Source organism: Hemicordylus capensis, chromosome 2, assembly GCF_027244095.1.
Source record: "Hemicordylus capensis ecotype Gifberg chromosome 2, rHemCap1.1.pri, whole genome shotgun sequence".
In the NCBI taxonomy this organism is placed as follows: domain Eukaryota; kingdom Metazoa; phylum Chordata; class Lepidosauria; order Squamata; family Cordylidae; genus Hemicordylus; species Hemicordylus capensis.
The window spans coordinates 325,467,223-325,483,245 of record NC_069658.1 but is presented as its reverse complement, the minus strand read 5'-3'; the positions used below and the strand labels follow the sequence as shown (position 1 = coordinate 325,483,245).

The window sequence follows — 16,023 nt, the reverse complement described above, 5'->3', positions numbered from 1 at the left end:
TCACATCAAGGGGAGTAGGGGCAAATTAAACCAATGCTTTGCCCTCAGTGTAAATTGGTGTGTGGAGGTGAGGGAATGTCCCAGTTGCTGAGACAATTGTGTTGCATGTTTACTCCAGTTTCTTTGAGATGCATTTCCCTGGCTGACAAACATTTCTATTGTCTTTTGAGCCTTCTAGGCAACTGCCAAATAGAAATGTTTGCAAAACTCAGCTTCCTCTTTCAATATGAGGCCCTGCCAATATTCCACCTCACAGGGGTATGAGTATAGGTTTGGGCTGCAGTGTCATCAACATGGACGATGAGACTGAGTTCTACCTCTCATTTAAATCAACAGGTATCAGGGAGGCAGTGGATGTCCTGGACTGGTGTTTGGAAGCTGTTCTGGGCTGAATAGGGGCAAATAAGCTGAAACTTAATCCAGATAAGGCAGAAGTGCTCTGGGTTGGTAAAACTGATGATCCGAGCAATGCAGTAAACCTGGTCTTAGATGGGGGTCATTCTCCCCTGAGAGATCAAGTTCACAGCCTGGGGGTACTGTGGGATCCAACACAGTGTCCCTGAAGACACTGGTGGTAGTGGTGTGCAGGGGAGCCTTCTATCAGCTACAGCTGATATACCAGCTGAAACCCTGGTTGGAAAAGTTGGATCTGACATCAGTCACTCATGCATTGGTGGCATCCAGATTGGATGACTGTGCTCTACCTGGGGCTGCCCTAAAGCTTCAGCTGGTCCACACTGCTGCTGCAAGGATGCTTGTGGGTGCTAGTCACTTCACGAGTATTATGACGCTTCACAGAAGCTTCACAGGCTACCAATTTGCTTCCAGGCCAGAGTCAAAGTGCTGGTTTGGACAACTAAAATCCTACATGACTTTGGGCTGGGCTTTCTGCTAGACCATATGAATCTGCCAGGGCCCTCCATTCTGCATCCCAGACCTGCTTGCAGCCCCGCCATGATCTGAGATCTGGTTGGCGAGGACTACATACAGGGCCTTTTCAGTTGCGGCCCCTTGTATTTGGAATACCCTCCCAGACAGGCTTTGCCATGCTCCCTCCCTCTGGATTTTAAAGAAACAATTGAAAACCTATTTTTAGAGAGACTTTTTGGTTTTTTATTCTTTGTCTGCTCCACTAAGTTTCAAATCTGTACATCTGATTTTTAACCGGGACTTGTTTTAAACTTAATTTTATTAATTTTGTATTGTTTTATTGTCTTTTATTATACCTCAAGCAGTATTGAACTGAAAGGGCAGGATATAAATATTTTAAATAAATAAAGATGGTGAGAAGACACTTGTGCAGAGAGCACTGCTCATGAGTGAATACCTCAGGATGAGACTTGAGCAGATGATGAACCAATTCAGTCTTTAAATAAAATTAAAAAAAAACAAAACTGGGGGAAAATAATGAGACCTGGAAGTTTTTGGCACTCTTGCATTCCCATTATTCCATTAACTAGTCAGAACAGCAAGGGGGATTCAGAAAGAGAAGACGCGAGGAGGACTATGGCTGAAATCTCTTGGTTAACCAAGCAAGTTTTGCAAGGAGGACTCCAGGGAGCACAGGGCACATTAAGGTAATTCGGTATATCTGCAGCTTGAGAAAGCATATGAGACAAACTCTCAGGAGATCTTTGCAAAATTAATTCAGCCTGACCGAATATCAGCAGCATCACATGGAATGCAAAGCCTTATGAAATTAAAGCGATGTATCAGAGCAAGGTGGAAACCCTTTATAGGTGACAAAGCCGGCTGGGTTCATTGGTGGTTCAGGCTGATATAACAATTGCATATGTGGACCTGCTGATAAGCTATACTGTGATTCACAGACAACAATAACAACTCGGAAGGAACAACAAACCTTTTCCATGCTGGAGAAGAAACAGAAAAAGATATAAGGCTAGCGTTATTACCAGCCTCTGGGTTCAGCAAAAAGAGATGAAGCTTGTCCATAGCCTGTGTCAACCTTGCCCACAGAAGGGTCACCTCATTATTAGGATTTGGACAAAGATCCCATTGAGCCAAATACTTTCACCGAACGAACATGTAGTTCAGCTATATCAAGGCGCTCTCAGTTCCTTAATGGATCTAACAAATGACCAATCAAACTTTTTTCTCCTTTGCTTGCTGTTCTCATTTGTTATTTTAGCTTGACCATAATTGCTTTGCATGTGCAAAAGAGCACAGAATACATCAGTTCAGTGCTCCCAAGTATTTTGACTTGGGACCTTCTGATGCTCCTAGAGCCAGAGCCCTTAGTGAAATGCTTTTGTATGCCCCTTGGCAGTGGTAAGGGGCAAGGCAGTCAAGGTGGCAGCCACCATCTTGTTTGTAATGGATGGTGCAAACCACCACTGCATCCATCCTCCCCACCACTGCATCCAGTGATAAAATGTCTGGGGCAGGGGTAATTGCCTAATAGGTTAAAAAAAAGGGTGCAGCCTTCAAAGAGGACCCTGAGCTGCTGCCATCGCTAAGGTGTGGCTCCCCCAAACATTTGTGGGGGCTTATCTCAGTGGTGGCAGCAGCTGTGAGCAATCTTTGGCAGCGGTGCTAGTGGCCACAATATATTTTCCTCTAATGCCATGTCCTTGCCCCTGCCAATACACCTCTGGACAGAATGGCAAAAGGGCAATATGATACAAGGAAAGGAAGCAGGGTGGCCACCAGCCATGACAATCCATAGCCTCTGTGTCAGGATCAATTGATGCTCAGATCCTGGACCATTTGAGATATCCCCCGAAGAAGAGGATCAGGATTCAGCAGTTATTCTCAGCACAGATAGGGTGTCCGGGGAGTCACCTCCCCTTGAGAGACAGCCAGAGGCCACCCGGATAATATCTTGCATGAGGAGGCAATGATGAGGGTCCTAATGCCCTGCCCTTGGAACCTCAAGCCTACTGGACCCTCCCTCATGACCCTGGAACCTCAAGAGCAGTACCAATGATAGACCCATGCCAAAGCTCTGATCCAGCACTGCAGTACCTGTTTGACAGCCTGGGACTTCCCCTCCATTTGGCTTATTCGAGAAGAGGATGCATGCTGTGCATCCTCCAGATCAGGACCCTGAGCAGATCCAGGAGGAGGGGGAGGCACCAGGTGCAGTAAAAAAACCACCAGTCCCTAGCCCCACAGAACAACAGATCTATAGGGAAGCTCCTCTTCTAGCTTGGCAGGCCTAGTCCTGGCTATTTGGATTCTGCTGGACAGCTCCCTTTTGCTGGCCGCAGGCCTCCTGGTCAAAACCCTGTTCTTTCCACTCAGTTCCTGCTGGACAGCTCCCTAGCTGGTTTAGGCTACTGCTGATCCAATTAGCAACCACGGCCTCTTGCACAGCCTGTTTGGTAGTTTGTGGTGGGGCATGGAATTGCCCATTTTGGAGGGTGCTAAGGGGAGGCTCTACCTTGTTTTTCATTTAAAGTGTTGCACTTTTTTGGGTGGCGGCTGCAGCCGAGTGCACCATAAAGAAGATGGTGGCTTCCAGCTTGATTGCCTTGCCCCTTACCACTGCCCAGCGGCATACAAGAGCATTTCACCAAGGGCCCCCAGGAACCTGGCTCTGGCACTGGGAGCATCAGAAGATCCCAAGTCAAAATACTAATTGCTGCTGCTCTTTCCAGCAACTGGCTCTTGCCGGCCACCACCACCCAGAATGCACCAGGGAATGGTGCTATGTCACAATGCAGCTTCATTTCAAGTACTTTCTGGGGGCAGGGCGGGAAATTGTGGCCACTGCCCAACAGGAGCTGGCCGCTGGGAAGAATAGCAGTGCTTGAAGTGCTGCTGGTGACTCAACCACACAGAGAAATGCAGCATTTTCTGTGAAAAACAAGACAGGTATGTAAGGCCCTGCCCTCCAAGTTGGGCAGAATTTCATGGGGTTCCCACAAATTTACCAGGGATCATCCTTCCCACTTCAGCTGTCTGAAATTCACCAACATTCTATTCAGCAAATATAATGGGGGTCAGCACTAGAACCAGTCTCCTGCTCAGTACTTGCTCCTGCCACTGGTAACTTCTGTACTGCTCGGGGTTGGTAGAAAGGTCCAATTCACTTCCCCTGACCTACATATCCATGGTCTAGACGGATGGTCAGGATGATTTACAAATACATGGAGCTCCATGTCCTCTTAACATTTTATCTCTCTTTTTTGGCTGAACGTAGTAAAGGGCAAAAGGCTACAGGTGAAATGAATTTACGCCTCAATATTCTACTTTAAATACTCCTTAGTGGATTTTTATGCCAGTTATTCTCCAGGTGTTCTAATTCTCAGATATCCTTTCAATATTCTCTGAATACTTGCTGGCTGTATTCCACATTTGATAGACAGTTGATTTTTGACTGTGTTTGACAGCTAGAAAAGATGCAGAAAAGGGCAACCAAAATAATCAGGAGGTTGAAGACCTTCCCTACAATGCATGTGTTTGTGCTTTTTTGTTCGGGGCGGGGGGGGGCGGTGAGAAGATGACAAGTAGCTGTATTCAGTCACCTTCTTGCTAAAGCAGATAGAACCAATGTGCTTCATCTATCACCACATGGGGAAGCACACAGGACTGTATGACACACTCCATACCCTTTTCTGAATCCCCTCAAGGGGTTGATCTCATTCTCTACATGGCAGCTGCCCCTTGGGTTGGTCACACCATGTAGGCTTGCTAGCTATGCACATTGCTCCCATAATGTAGAGCATTTCCATGTCCCTGACAGGAAGGTCTGGCAGTAGAGCAGAAACTCTTAACATTTGGGGGACTATCCATGCAACAAGCTGTACCACGTGGTAGACATAACATACAGGTAGGCCTTCATTGGAACGTGCTTTGACAGCATTGTTTCCAGATTACCAAGATGCTTTCTGATGGAAAACCCAGCATCACATTCCCTGACTGTTTTCTATCAAATTCTGGTTATAGTTATTTTTAATAGGTCACAATTCCACAGAGCAAGTTAATCTTCAATTTCATTTTGTTCCATGGTAGTGTGTGTTGATTTATGTGGCTTTGGCAGGGCATCAGTGATTGTGCTGTATTAGTAGCAGGAGGCTGGAAATAATGAATATTTCATCCTGCTTGCCCACCCTGCCATCTCCTCCCCCCAGTCTCATGATCTGCTTCATTAGCTGCTCGTCCTGGACTAGCTAGGTAATAAAACTAATTGTAATTTCTAATCCACTGCTGCCGATGCAGTGAAATAATTCCTCTGAAGTGGTTAGCGGTACATTTATGCCTGCAACGAATCTATATAGGTGCATGATGGAACATCCAGTTAAAGGTACAACATGAACTAGATGCCAGGCAGGGCAGAGATTGCTGTTGCGAGGCCCCAACAAATGCAAGCCAAGAAGCAACATTGTGTAGTTCTGTTCTCTTGCATTACTTGTTCAGGGGAAAGACACAAATGTGAGTGAGCTAGACCCACAAGGATTATTTATTTATTTATTATTTCGATTTCTATACCGCCCTTCCAAAAATAGCTCAGGGCGGTTTACACAGAGAAATAATACATAAATAAGATGTCCCTGTCCCCAAAGGGCTCACATTCTAAAACGAAACATAAGATAGACACCAGCAACAGTCACTGGAGGTACTGTGCTGGGGGTGGATAGGGCCAGTTGCTCTCCCCCTGCTAAATAAAGAGAATCACCATGGTAAAAGGTGCCTCTTTGCCCAGTTAAGCAGGGGTTTAAGGATTATCATCATTCACAAAAATGGCAACAATAAAGTCTCTAGACAAGAGAAAGCCTGCCTCCTTTCACACTGAAAGTGAAGGAACAGGGTTTGGCAAGCTAGTTTGATTCAGCCAGCTAAGTACAACTTGGTGCCTCCCACCTCTGTTACGTTAGGTGGAATTAGCCTGTCTACACAAGGATATTGACTTCCATTTAAAATAAAAACATGCCTTTCCAAGCTTACAGTCTAGCTGAAAGGCAGTAAAAGTTAAGCTTCTATGTCGCTTTTGATTAGATCCCTAAGTGACTTAATGGAGAACTTTTCAAAGCATATTAAAGTCTCAAAGCTAGCAGGTGTTGGAGACTTCATCATTTGATATTCAAAGCAGCCACGACCAAGAGCTGCACTTCCCAGTATGTGTTATATGCACAAGGCCAGGGAGCCCATTGAAGCACTCTCTCCCCACAGGGGTTAGAAGAAGGCAAGAAGGGAGGGGCCATGTGACCTCCATGGGCATTTTTGTACAAAGAAAGCCTTTGTGGGCAAGCACTGGCACACATGGAGGGAGAGCCCATGCCAGCCTGCTTATAGCCTGTGCACACACTGCTGCCTGCTGCTGTTTGTTCCACTTATCTGTGCTATGCCTGCATATCATCGTCAGCAACATAGCAAATGAACTCTAAGTAAACTACACTGTGGCTCCTGGAGAGGCCAACTGCATGGATCAGTTGATCATAACAACAGTGTAAAAGGGTCAGATGCATATTGGTTGCATCCCTCTCTCACGACACATATTGCTCCATTAAAGCAACTGTACTGAATCTTTTTAGAAATGTTAACTCTATGAACGGACACTTTCTTCACTCTAGGGATCACTCAGAACAAGGAGTGTCTATTGGGCCACATATATAGGAGTGAGAAGCTCTTTTCCTAATGGTGTAGGCTCAGTGCCTTAATAAGAGGCTATAACAGCTGCTTCTTCCTCCGCCTCATCCTGGATGAGGAGAGTTATGAGGCAGGGACTTTTCATTCTGATTCTTGCTTTGTTTTCATAAACATGCCCATTTGTGACTGCATCATACAGAAGGCAAATTAAAATGGAGTTCAGAAACACAAGTGCAGTGTTGGGGATACACAAAGGTCTTTCATGCAATCATCTGGCACTGTTTGGGGGGAAGGAAGAACACCTACTCTTATTCTCACAGACTATCAGAGCCTCTGTTAGGTTTTGCAAACATACCCCACAGTCAATCACAGCAGCAGCAAGTGTAAAACACAGAAGGGCCTCCCAATCCCGAGAGAACCTTCCCAGCTTGCACTGCATGACCAAGAGGCAGGGAACCCCATGACATCAGCAGCATTGTGATTGGTCACGAGCACGCAGGCCCAGCCATTGCTATCTCAGGCCTGTAGAGTGTGCTGTGCAGAGTGGCACATTCACAGATAGCAGCCCCTATAGCCACAGCTATCTCTCACAAACATGGCGGCTGGCTGTCAGGAATTGCCAAGAAAGGAAAGTGTGGACACACAAGCAAACACTGAAATAGGGATGGCTCCTCTTTCATCCTATCTCACTAAAAGCTCAGGTAAAGGATCTGAGCAATTCATATTTGAGTGGGCGTGCCATACAACGGCATGCAATGCTGTCCATCTTCAAACTGTGCAGGCGCGCCAGCCAGAGAGAAGCCTGCACGCCGGCCAGGGAGTGGGGAAAAGCCTGCACATGCACCACCGCCACCACGGTGTGTGTGTGTGTGTGGTCTGCTCCGCTCACCCCCCACCCCCAGCAGTGAAGATGGGAAATATCAGTGCAGTGGGGCAGCAATGGGCACAGTGCAGTGGTGGCACAGTGGCAAGGCTCTGGCCAGCCCCCCCCCCCGATTGTTTGGAGCCCCCCCAGAGGCAGGAACAGTGGCAGGGCAAGGTCGGTTGTTTTTTTTAAGATGGGGGGTGGGGCTCATTGTGGCAGGGGCCTCTCCCAAACCCTGGTCCAGGATGATTTTGGTCCTAAGTGCGCAACCGCCTCCTACCTTCTAAATCTTGGTCACATGAATGAGCTCACAGTGTGTGTCAGTGGATTCTCCAAGGACTCCTTTCGTCTGATCCCTCTAATGCAGGCAAGTGCAGACACAGAAAAAGCCTTCACACAAACCCTCATTACAATACGGTGGAGTAAAGTCAAACAGCCTTCCCCTCCCATCTTCCTGTGGCAACAAAGAGATAATTCCTTGGGTGGGTGGGGGGATACACACAAAGAATTCAAAGCTCCCAGTGAAGGAAGATACAAGGCCTGGCCGAGGCTGTTTCAGAGCTAATGAGAAAGAATGAGTTTCCCTGCCCAGTGATGAGCCATGCAGGGACAAAACACTAATTGGACTGCGAACAGGCAGCAGCACTAAGAGCTTTTGAAAATACCTAAGGCCTAGTCCCATGAGATTGTACATCTGTCGGAAGCATTTACACAGCTAAGGGTTTCCAGTGCAAAAACCTTCATGATGGGCAGGACAAGATGCAGATTTTTAGCTGAAGTGTTTGTGCTGGAAATTTAGTGACCCCAATTTCCCTTTCATACCCATTCATGTGTGCATGTGCATGGCACATGTGGGCCCACAAACCCACAGCTTTCCTTTCAACTGCTACAATTCAGTATCACAGCTCACATTTGAATGGTCTCAGTGAAGAGATTTTCTGACTCAGTATACTCACATGTCATGTGCAAAAATGCATGTGGACTGAGCTTCCAGTAATTGTACATTGCATGTTCATTGATTCCTTATCCTTCCTTCTTTTCTGCTTCTCCTAGTTCAGCCACTGGTGAGCCCCCTGAGACCAGCCAGTTATTCCACATGAACCCACACATGAGGGCATTGGATCACTAGTGGCAGCAGCAGAAGACCAGACCGAATGAAAACCAACCATGCACCAAACAGAAATCAGGTAGCCTGTACTGCAGCTTGTACATAGAGCAAACTCCCTTTTGATTAAGAATGCACAAGGCTGAGTCCAAGGAAGGATGCAAAAGTCTGAGGGAGTGATGGAGAAAGGGCAAAACAGCCTCAGATGCAGCACAATAGTAACAGGCATGCACACTACGACAAGCTATCCGGTGTGACACTGTGCCCATTTTCAAGATGGTGCTAGAGAAAATGTCTGGGTCTTGAATTAAATAGAACAAAACTTTTAAACAGCCAGAAACACATATTCAGAAAACAAACTGCTCAGGCAAAATCCGTTCTTTCTAACTTGCATGAGAAAGAAGGCTCAGCAGAGAAATAGGCTTTTAAAGGCGAGGGCAGATCAATACAAGTTCTTAAAGAAGATCAAGCAGCAGAGTATGCCAAAAGACATGCAGCCCTTCGCAAAAGTGATACCGATGACAGAACTGGCATAAAAAGCAACTGATAGTTTTGGTGCAGTGCAGCTAACAGATCAACATTGAGCTCACTTTCAGTTTTTGGGGGATCTGGGAAATAGACCCTCATAAGCCCTAGTAATTATCCACAAACCCTCAACATTTCTCTGTTTTGGAATACAGATCTGGTAGAAGCTCCCCTCTATCCAAAAAGAGCGGTGGAGGGACAGAAGAGATTTCTTACAGCTACAGAAAGATCAAAGTTGCCTTCTAGTTGTTTTTTTTTAATGAGATCTTTAAAAGCTCATATAGCTTTGGAGTCTAGAAATATATACTAAAACCTGGTTTGTAATTTGCTTTTCATATAAACATGGAGTCCACAATCCAATATAGAAAGAGGCAGAGGGTGACATTTTAAACAGTTCTTCCTACATCCCTCTCCATGTTTTAAAAACAAAGATGAAACATTTTTAGATTTTAATGCACAGCATGTATTTTATAAATCCATCCAGTTTTGAAATGCATGAGTGATGGTAACGCTGAGCTCAAGATCTGGCATACGGATCAAATCTTTCCTCCTCTCTTTGTAAATTAGCAAAGTGCTTCCTCCTCCCCTCCACAACCAATACTAAATAGCAGCCTGACCAGCTTATGGGACCGTAGGTATTCTCTTCCCCCTCCCCAACATGTTCAACAGTCAGGGGCTATGGAAAGCTTCTCCCTCACCTCCCACACAGATTTCTGCAAGAGGGCAACCCCATCTTCCTTATCTACTGTTTCTGACTGTAAGAACTGAATCATAGAATTGTGGTGCATAAGCCTCCTTGGGATGCTGTATCCCCCTCCATAACTGTCAGAAGGACATAAAGGCCATTGTCTAGTGACCTTGGGTCCTTGAGCTACCACTTCAATGGGAATTGTAACATCTGGGGAGTCACGGCTACAAATTCTTGGCCTAGGAGAACACCCTGCTTCATGACAGTGCCACCTACTCATCAGCCCCCACACGATCAGCTTGTGCTTAAGCCTGCAGAGCCATAAGTAGTGACTGAGAACAGCACATTAAAACACCTGCCAAGAAACAGCCCCAGAAGACTCAAACATAGGGTGAGTTAAAAACATTTTGTTTGCTTGATAAGTTTTCAGTGAGGAATGGACTGAAGTGGTGGTGCAGATCTGGGCAAGCTCAGCTGAAGTTTATCCATCACCTGCACAGAAGAATAAATGAACCCAGTTATCTTGTGTGCATTATTCAGGAAGCTTGACTAGCTAATCTCAAGGCCTGTCTCCAGTCTCAGGGCAAAGCCTGACATGACATTAAATACACAGTTATGTGAAAATGGAGAATTCTGGGCAAAGAGGGAACTTACAGCCTTTGTAGATGTCTGTCGGTATCTGCACAGCAGCGTAAGAGTAGTTAACCTTGGTTTTAAAGTTCGCATCCTCTGTGAACTCCAGCTTCAAGGAGTTGGACTTCTCTCTTTCAATTTCTTCTCCCTCTGGATCATCCTGGGGAAGGAAAAGTGGACACTCCATAAAAATTCAGGGCAGCTTTAGTCAGAAGCAAGTAATAGTGTGGCAGCCCCCCACTGCTTTTATCTGCAGAAGTTGCTGGTGGTGTTGAGTTCTCCACAGGTGCACAGCTGGTGTCAAGCCGGCAGTCACTTCTATGGGCTCCTGAGGTCATTGGCTCATGCCCGCGGGGGGGGGGGGGGGGGGCGTGCTGCTGTCACTCAGCAGCCACATGCCGGAACACTGCTGACGTAGCCACCTGGGTTCTCTCATGCTGCTGCTAGGAGGAGCAGGGGCCTCCCTTCCCCTGGGTCACTGCTCAGCAGTGATGGCTGCATACTACCTGCTGTACGGGCTGCTGTGGCTACTCGCAGCACTTTAGTAAGTTCTCCCTGGAAGAGGGGGATGGAGTACAATTCGTTCTGACCACCTTTAATATTTGAATAGAAAAGGTCACTGCAACCACAATTTCCATCTGAGCATGGCGGCTATACAGAAGGATTTCCAGGAAGCGCCCCCTCCCCCCCAACCCATTGCTAAGTAAATCAATGCTGTTTTTCATGTGGCCTTCTATGGAGCGTTAGGAGCATCTAGTTTTCTTGGCCACAACATTCTAAGGTGGGCCACTATCAGTGGCTGACTTGGTGGGCAGCACTCTCTCGGTGTTAGAGACCACCAGGGCTCCTGCGCCGCTTGAAAGGCAGTCTTCATGGAGTAGCATGATGTGGCTGCTGCAGAATGACCTAAAACCACTTCAGGGCAGCAATGCAGTGCTCCTCAATGGAAGGAGTGCTGTGGCCCGGAAGCAGTTTTAAGTAATTCCGCTGTAGTCTCGTCATGCTGCACTGCTGAAGCCGCCTTTCAAATCGTGCAGCAGCCCGGGCAGGTTCCTGTCGACAGAGGGCTGCCTGCCAGCCATGATCTTTATATGAGAGGAAGAGGGCTGAGGCGGTGAGCCAAAGGCTCCCCCATCTGGCTCACACCTCACACTCTTCTTCACTATGCCACAGGAATGCCAGTGTTCTCCTCACAGCCTGTGGACCTGCCCCATGCCTTGGAGCATGTGTTGCTGGGAAACCGGGACTTTCCCGCTTGTGAACCCTATTCAAGTTGACTCCATAGCAACAGCAGCTGCAGGAAGAGTGGCTGCAAATGGCTGGGACTGGGGTAGCTGCTAAGTCTTTTTAAATGCAGGCTTTCTCATCAAGCAGAGTTGGCTTGTAGAGCTCACTGGTTAAGAAGATGCACTGATTCCATCCTGGCTCATTTTGTGGTTGTGTTTAACCTTGCCTCTCTGTTTTCAGTAGCACGGCAGGTATTAAATCAGACAAAACCCCCTTGAAAATCAATTAGCAGCAAAAGGCGACTATCAAAGAACAAATTAAAACCGAGTGGAGCTTAGTGCTCTGTCAATAAGCAATGCAAACAATATTTAATTATAGTAGAGAGATGGCAAACTCCCTGCTGCTGAAGCTGGAATATGTGCCTGTTCTTTCACACACCACTTCTCTCTCCTTTCCCTGCATAGATTTCCACAGCTTTGGCAGTCAACCCAAACGAAGGGCTCTTTTGTTCTTTATAAGAAGATCTAACCTGTTGGTGGGTGGGGGGGAATCCCCCTCTTGGAGCTACAGATCTGAGAAATCTTGATTTCCCCATGAAGGCAAGAGCAGATGCCACTGAGAAGAGGTGCACCGCCACCTTTGGGTCCAGGTTTTCCTTCACGTTGGCCTTAAACAAAACCCTGGGAGGGAAAAGTGGCTTCTGGAGAGAAGCTGAGGTCTGAAAGCAGTCAGTGGGGAAAGGCTAAGCATGTCTAGTGAGTACTGCTAAGCACCTCCTTTCCCCTCTCCGACCTCTTTAATGCTGAAAAATACCACCTCTTGCAGAGGCTTCCCCTAAAATGGCTAGCTGTGGGGATCATGAGCACCAGCAGGCCCACTTAGAGGGTGGGGCCAGGGAGGGCAGAACCATGCTTGCCCAGGGGACAGGGCCCACCGTGAAGGTGAGGTGGCTGTGTTGGGACTCACCTTGAGCAATAAGAAGCAGGTAGCCACCTCTGGTGGACATAGAGGGCAAAACAACACTGCCCTTCATTTACTAGCCTTTTCTGGATTTTGAGCATAAGTTGCTCTGGACAACATGTGGCTTTAATTTATGGGATTTTAATTCCCCATATGGTTCAGGTGAGAAAGGACAAATGGCAGTCCTGCCGAAGAGCCATCCTAGAGGGAGAACCTGCACTACTTCAAAATTTAGGTCTGCTGTGCAAGCCTACAAAAGGCAGAACTCTGGGTACAGGTGAAGATGTGAATCATACAGTGTTAGACACATGTTTCACTGATGGGGGATGGTAGCTAAAGGGCAATGTCAAAAGTCCTGTCCCAGCCAGAAAGCCCATCTTTTCCCCCCCTCAGTCTAATGGCACAGCAGGGAAGTAACTCGCCAAGGTAGCAAAAGGTTGCTGGTTCGAATCCCCGCTGGTGTGTTTCCCAACACATATATTGGGCAGCAGCGATATAGGAAGATGCTGAAAGCCATCATCTCATACTGCACAGGAGATGGCAATGGTAACCCTCTCCTGTATTCTCCCAAAGAAAACCACATGGCTCTGTGGTCGCCAGGAGTCGACACCAACTTGATGGCACAACTTTACCTTTAGAGAATCAGAGGCTCCATTTTCAGGGACCAGAAAGCTCTTGATTGCACTGTTCAAAAAGGATGGGTGTAAAATGTGCAGAATCAAATAGGGTAGGAGTTCTGCTATGCCTGCCACTCCTTTTCCCCTTTCAGTTTAACAGGATGAAACCAAAGGTTACCAAAGAATAAGACTTTGGCAATGAGACTCCAAAGGTGGAGTCTGGGATCAAGAGGAAGGCCACATTCACACATAATGTGGAGTCGCAGGTCCAATGGACCCGTGGTTCCTCTCCCCACACCATCCTCCGCTCTCCTGTACACATTTGGACGAAATGGAGAGCCTCCTCTCTGCAGTCAGTGAGATTGCAGAGAGGAGGAGGAACTTGCTGTGCAGGCTTCCATCTTGCTTGAGGGACAGCCTGCACAGCCAGTCATGCAGGGAAAGAGGGAGGAGCTTCCTCCTTCGGTTCCGGTCTTGGGGAATGCAGAACCCTGGGTTTGAGCAGCGAAACTCACTACAAACTGAAGGTTCAAAATGGAGTCTGAGTGAAACCTCGGATCACAGAAGGAATGAGGACCAGAGTTGTACGCATTCAGACATAATGGTAGGGAAACCTCTGGCCCCTGCAACTCTGGCTCCCCATTATGTGCAAATGTGGCCAAAGTCTGGGAGTATGAAGGAATAGAAACTGGCCCAAGAAATAGGGGTGGTGGTAAGAGGCAAGAAACAAATATACCCTCAAATGAACCTGAGAGACGAGAAGTCCTGTCCTATCTGATAGCCTGTGGTTGACCCTATAGGTGAATTCTCTAGATCTGTCTCAACATGAGTCCAAGACTGCATCATAACAGGGCAAAAGAAAACCAAATAGGGCTTAGGATGATGTTTACAAACTTCATGTGCCATTTTAATGTCCAGTCATCAGAGAGATCTTTTTGCAAATATTCATCTGCTTTGAAACTATACTGAATACATTTCTGTACTCAGCAGCTGTGCCACCTTATTAGTCTGTTTTCTTCCATATTATTTGTGAGTGTATAAAATGGTGCTCCACTGTGAAAACCAACTATTTATCCCATTTAATTCATTTGCTTACATCTCCATCCAGTTACCACATGGCCGTGGGCCTTTGGTGGAGGATTCTGAAATTCCACCTAGACAGGTAAATTTACTGGATCATGTTTACGTAAATGGAAGTTGTCACCCTCAAACAATTCTGAGAAAAATGTCTTCAGTGTACGAAAGCCATGCCTCTTCCCCAACATACGGCATTTAACTAAGGGGCCATTTGCTCCATCATTTATTAGAGATGTTACTAATTGGCCTGTGCGTCGCATTTAGACCTATAGGGCTAGTTTTACCTCTTGAGCCCCTTTTAAAAGATTAGTGTTGTGTTAGCTACCTTCCAGTCTTGTGGCACAGATGCTGAATTTAATGAGAAGGTTACATATTGCAGTTAGTAGTTTTGCAATTTCATATTTGAGTTCCTTCAGAACTCTCAGATGAATGTCATCTGGTTCTGGTGACATATTACTCTTTCCATTTATTTGATCTAAAATGCTTTTTCTGACATGTCAATTTGTGACAATTTCTCCAGTGCTGGTATCTCTCCAATGTCATCTGTAGTGAAGACGGATGCAAAGATTTCCTGTACCATAGGTTCTATGCATTGACCATAACTTTCTTTAATATGCTTTTACTCTGTAATGGTCTAATGGCTTCAGTCATTTTCTAGCAGACTTCTGCTTTTGATCCACTTTGAGAGAGAGAGCAAGAGAGAGAGAGCATTACAGTTTTTGGTAGCCTCTCTTGAAACACACATGGCTGGCTGCCTTTACTATAGAGATACATGGGCAAATGTTTGTCCTTTTGGTCATTCGTACTTTAGTATAGCATTTCTTTCACAATATTTTTCCAAACCTTTGGCAGCCTTCTTTCACTACTATGATAAATGCTGGAATGCTTCTAGGCTGCTAGTAGTTCTCTTTAAAATCTGAGGTGAACACTTAATTAGATCCAGGATAATGGTGTATTTGTATAGTTTTTATGCAACTTGCAGTCATTTTGCCTTTGCAATTGCTCCTTTTCAGTCTTTTCCCTTGATAACTTTCTGAGAATTTATAGCAGAACGCTTTTATCTGAGACACCTAAAGCCAGAAACGTTTTAAAAACCATTAACAGCCAACATCTCCTTAGTGATCATTTCCTTCTGTGACATTAGTATTTGAGACACTGGCTCCCATACTATGCAGCAAGTTCTCAGTCCGAGAGAGGAGCATGCTTGCTGCTTCCATGTCACTCGGCAGTCCACCCATGGTGCTTCTGATGAAGAGGCTGCTCCATAGCTACTACTAAGTGCATCCAATGCTACTCCCCTTAGAAATGATGGGAATCACATCAACAGTGTGATGATGCATTCCTGAGTAGCCATGGGGCAGCCCCTCTGTTGGAAGCAGCACGGGGGGACTGCAGAGTGGCTTGGAAGCTGGGGGCGTGTCCCTCTCGGATCACCTTGGAGCACCTTGCTGTGCAGTATGTGCAGACTATCTACAGATCTATCTACAGGTGACCTGCATTTCTCTCAATTATAGTAGTCAGGATTTTAAGAAAGCAACTAATATTCTAACTCATGGGGGAAAGTATTACTGAACATGAGCTTGTTTTCTGCTCTTGCACAGCGGTTTATAGCTTCAAGATTTGAACACTAGGACAATGATTGCATATCAATTTGAGGGGTGGGTGGGATCTAAATTCTGCATATGCATTTATTGACAGAACATCTGTAAACCCTAATCTGCATCCACTTCGTTCCTGGACATGCCTTGAAAAATCCTGGTATAGGATCAGAAAA

General features: G+C 46.3%; 1 protein-coding gene across 4 annotated transcripts in view; it reads right to left on the bottom strand.

Moving 5' to 3' along the window:
- Positions 1-16,023, bottom strand: part of CACNA2D2 (calcium voltage-gated channel auxiliary subunit alpha2delta 2) — an 885,048-nt gene that overhangs the window by 234,193 nt on the left and 634,832 nt on the right. For all 4 annotated transcript variants that reach the window (XM_053287835.1, XM_053287834.1, XM_053287836.1 and 1 more), the window contains one exon: positions 10,390-10,528. In XM_053287835.1, coding sequence (XP_053143810.1) covers positions 10,390-10,528 — 139 coding nt within the window. The remainder of the gene's footprint in view (positions 1-10,389; positions 10,529-16,023) is intronic.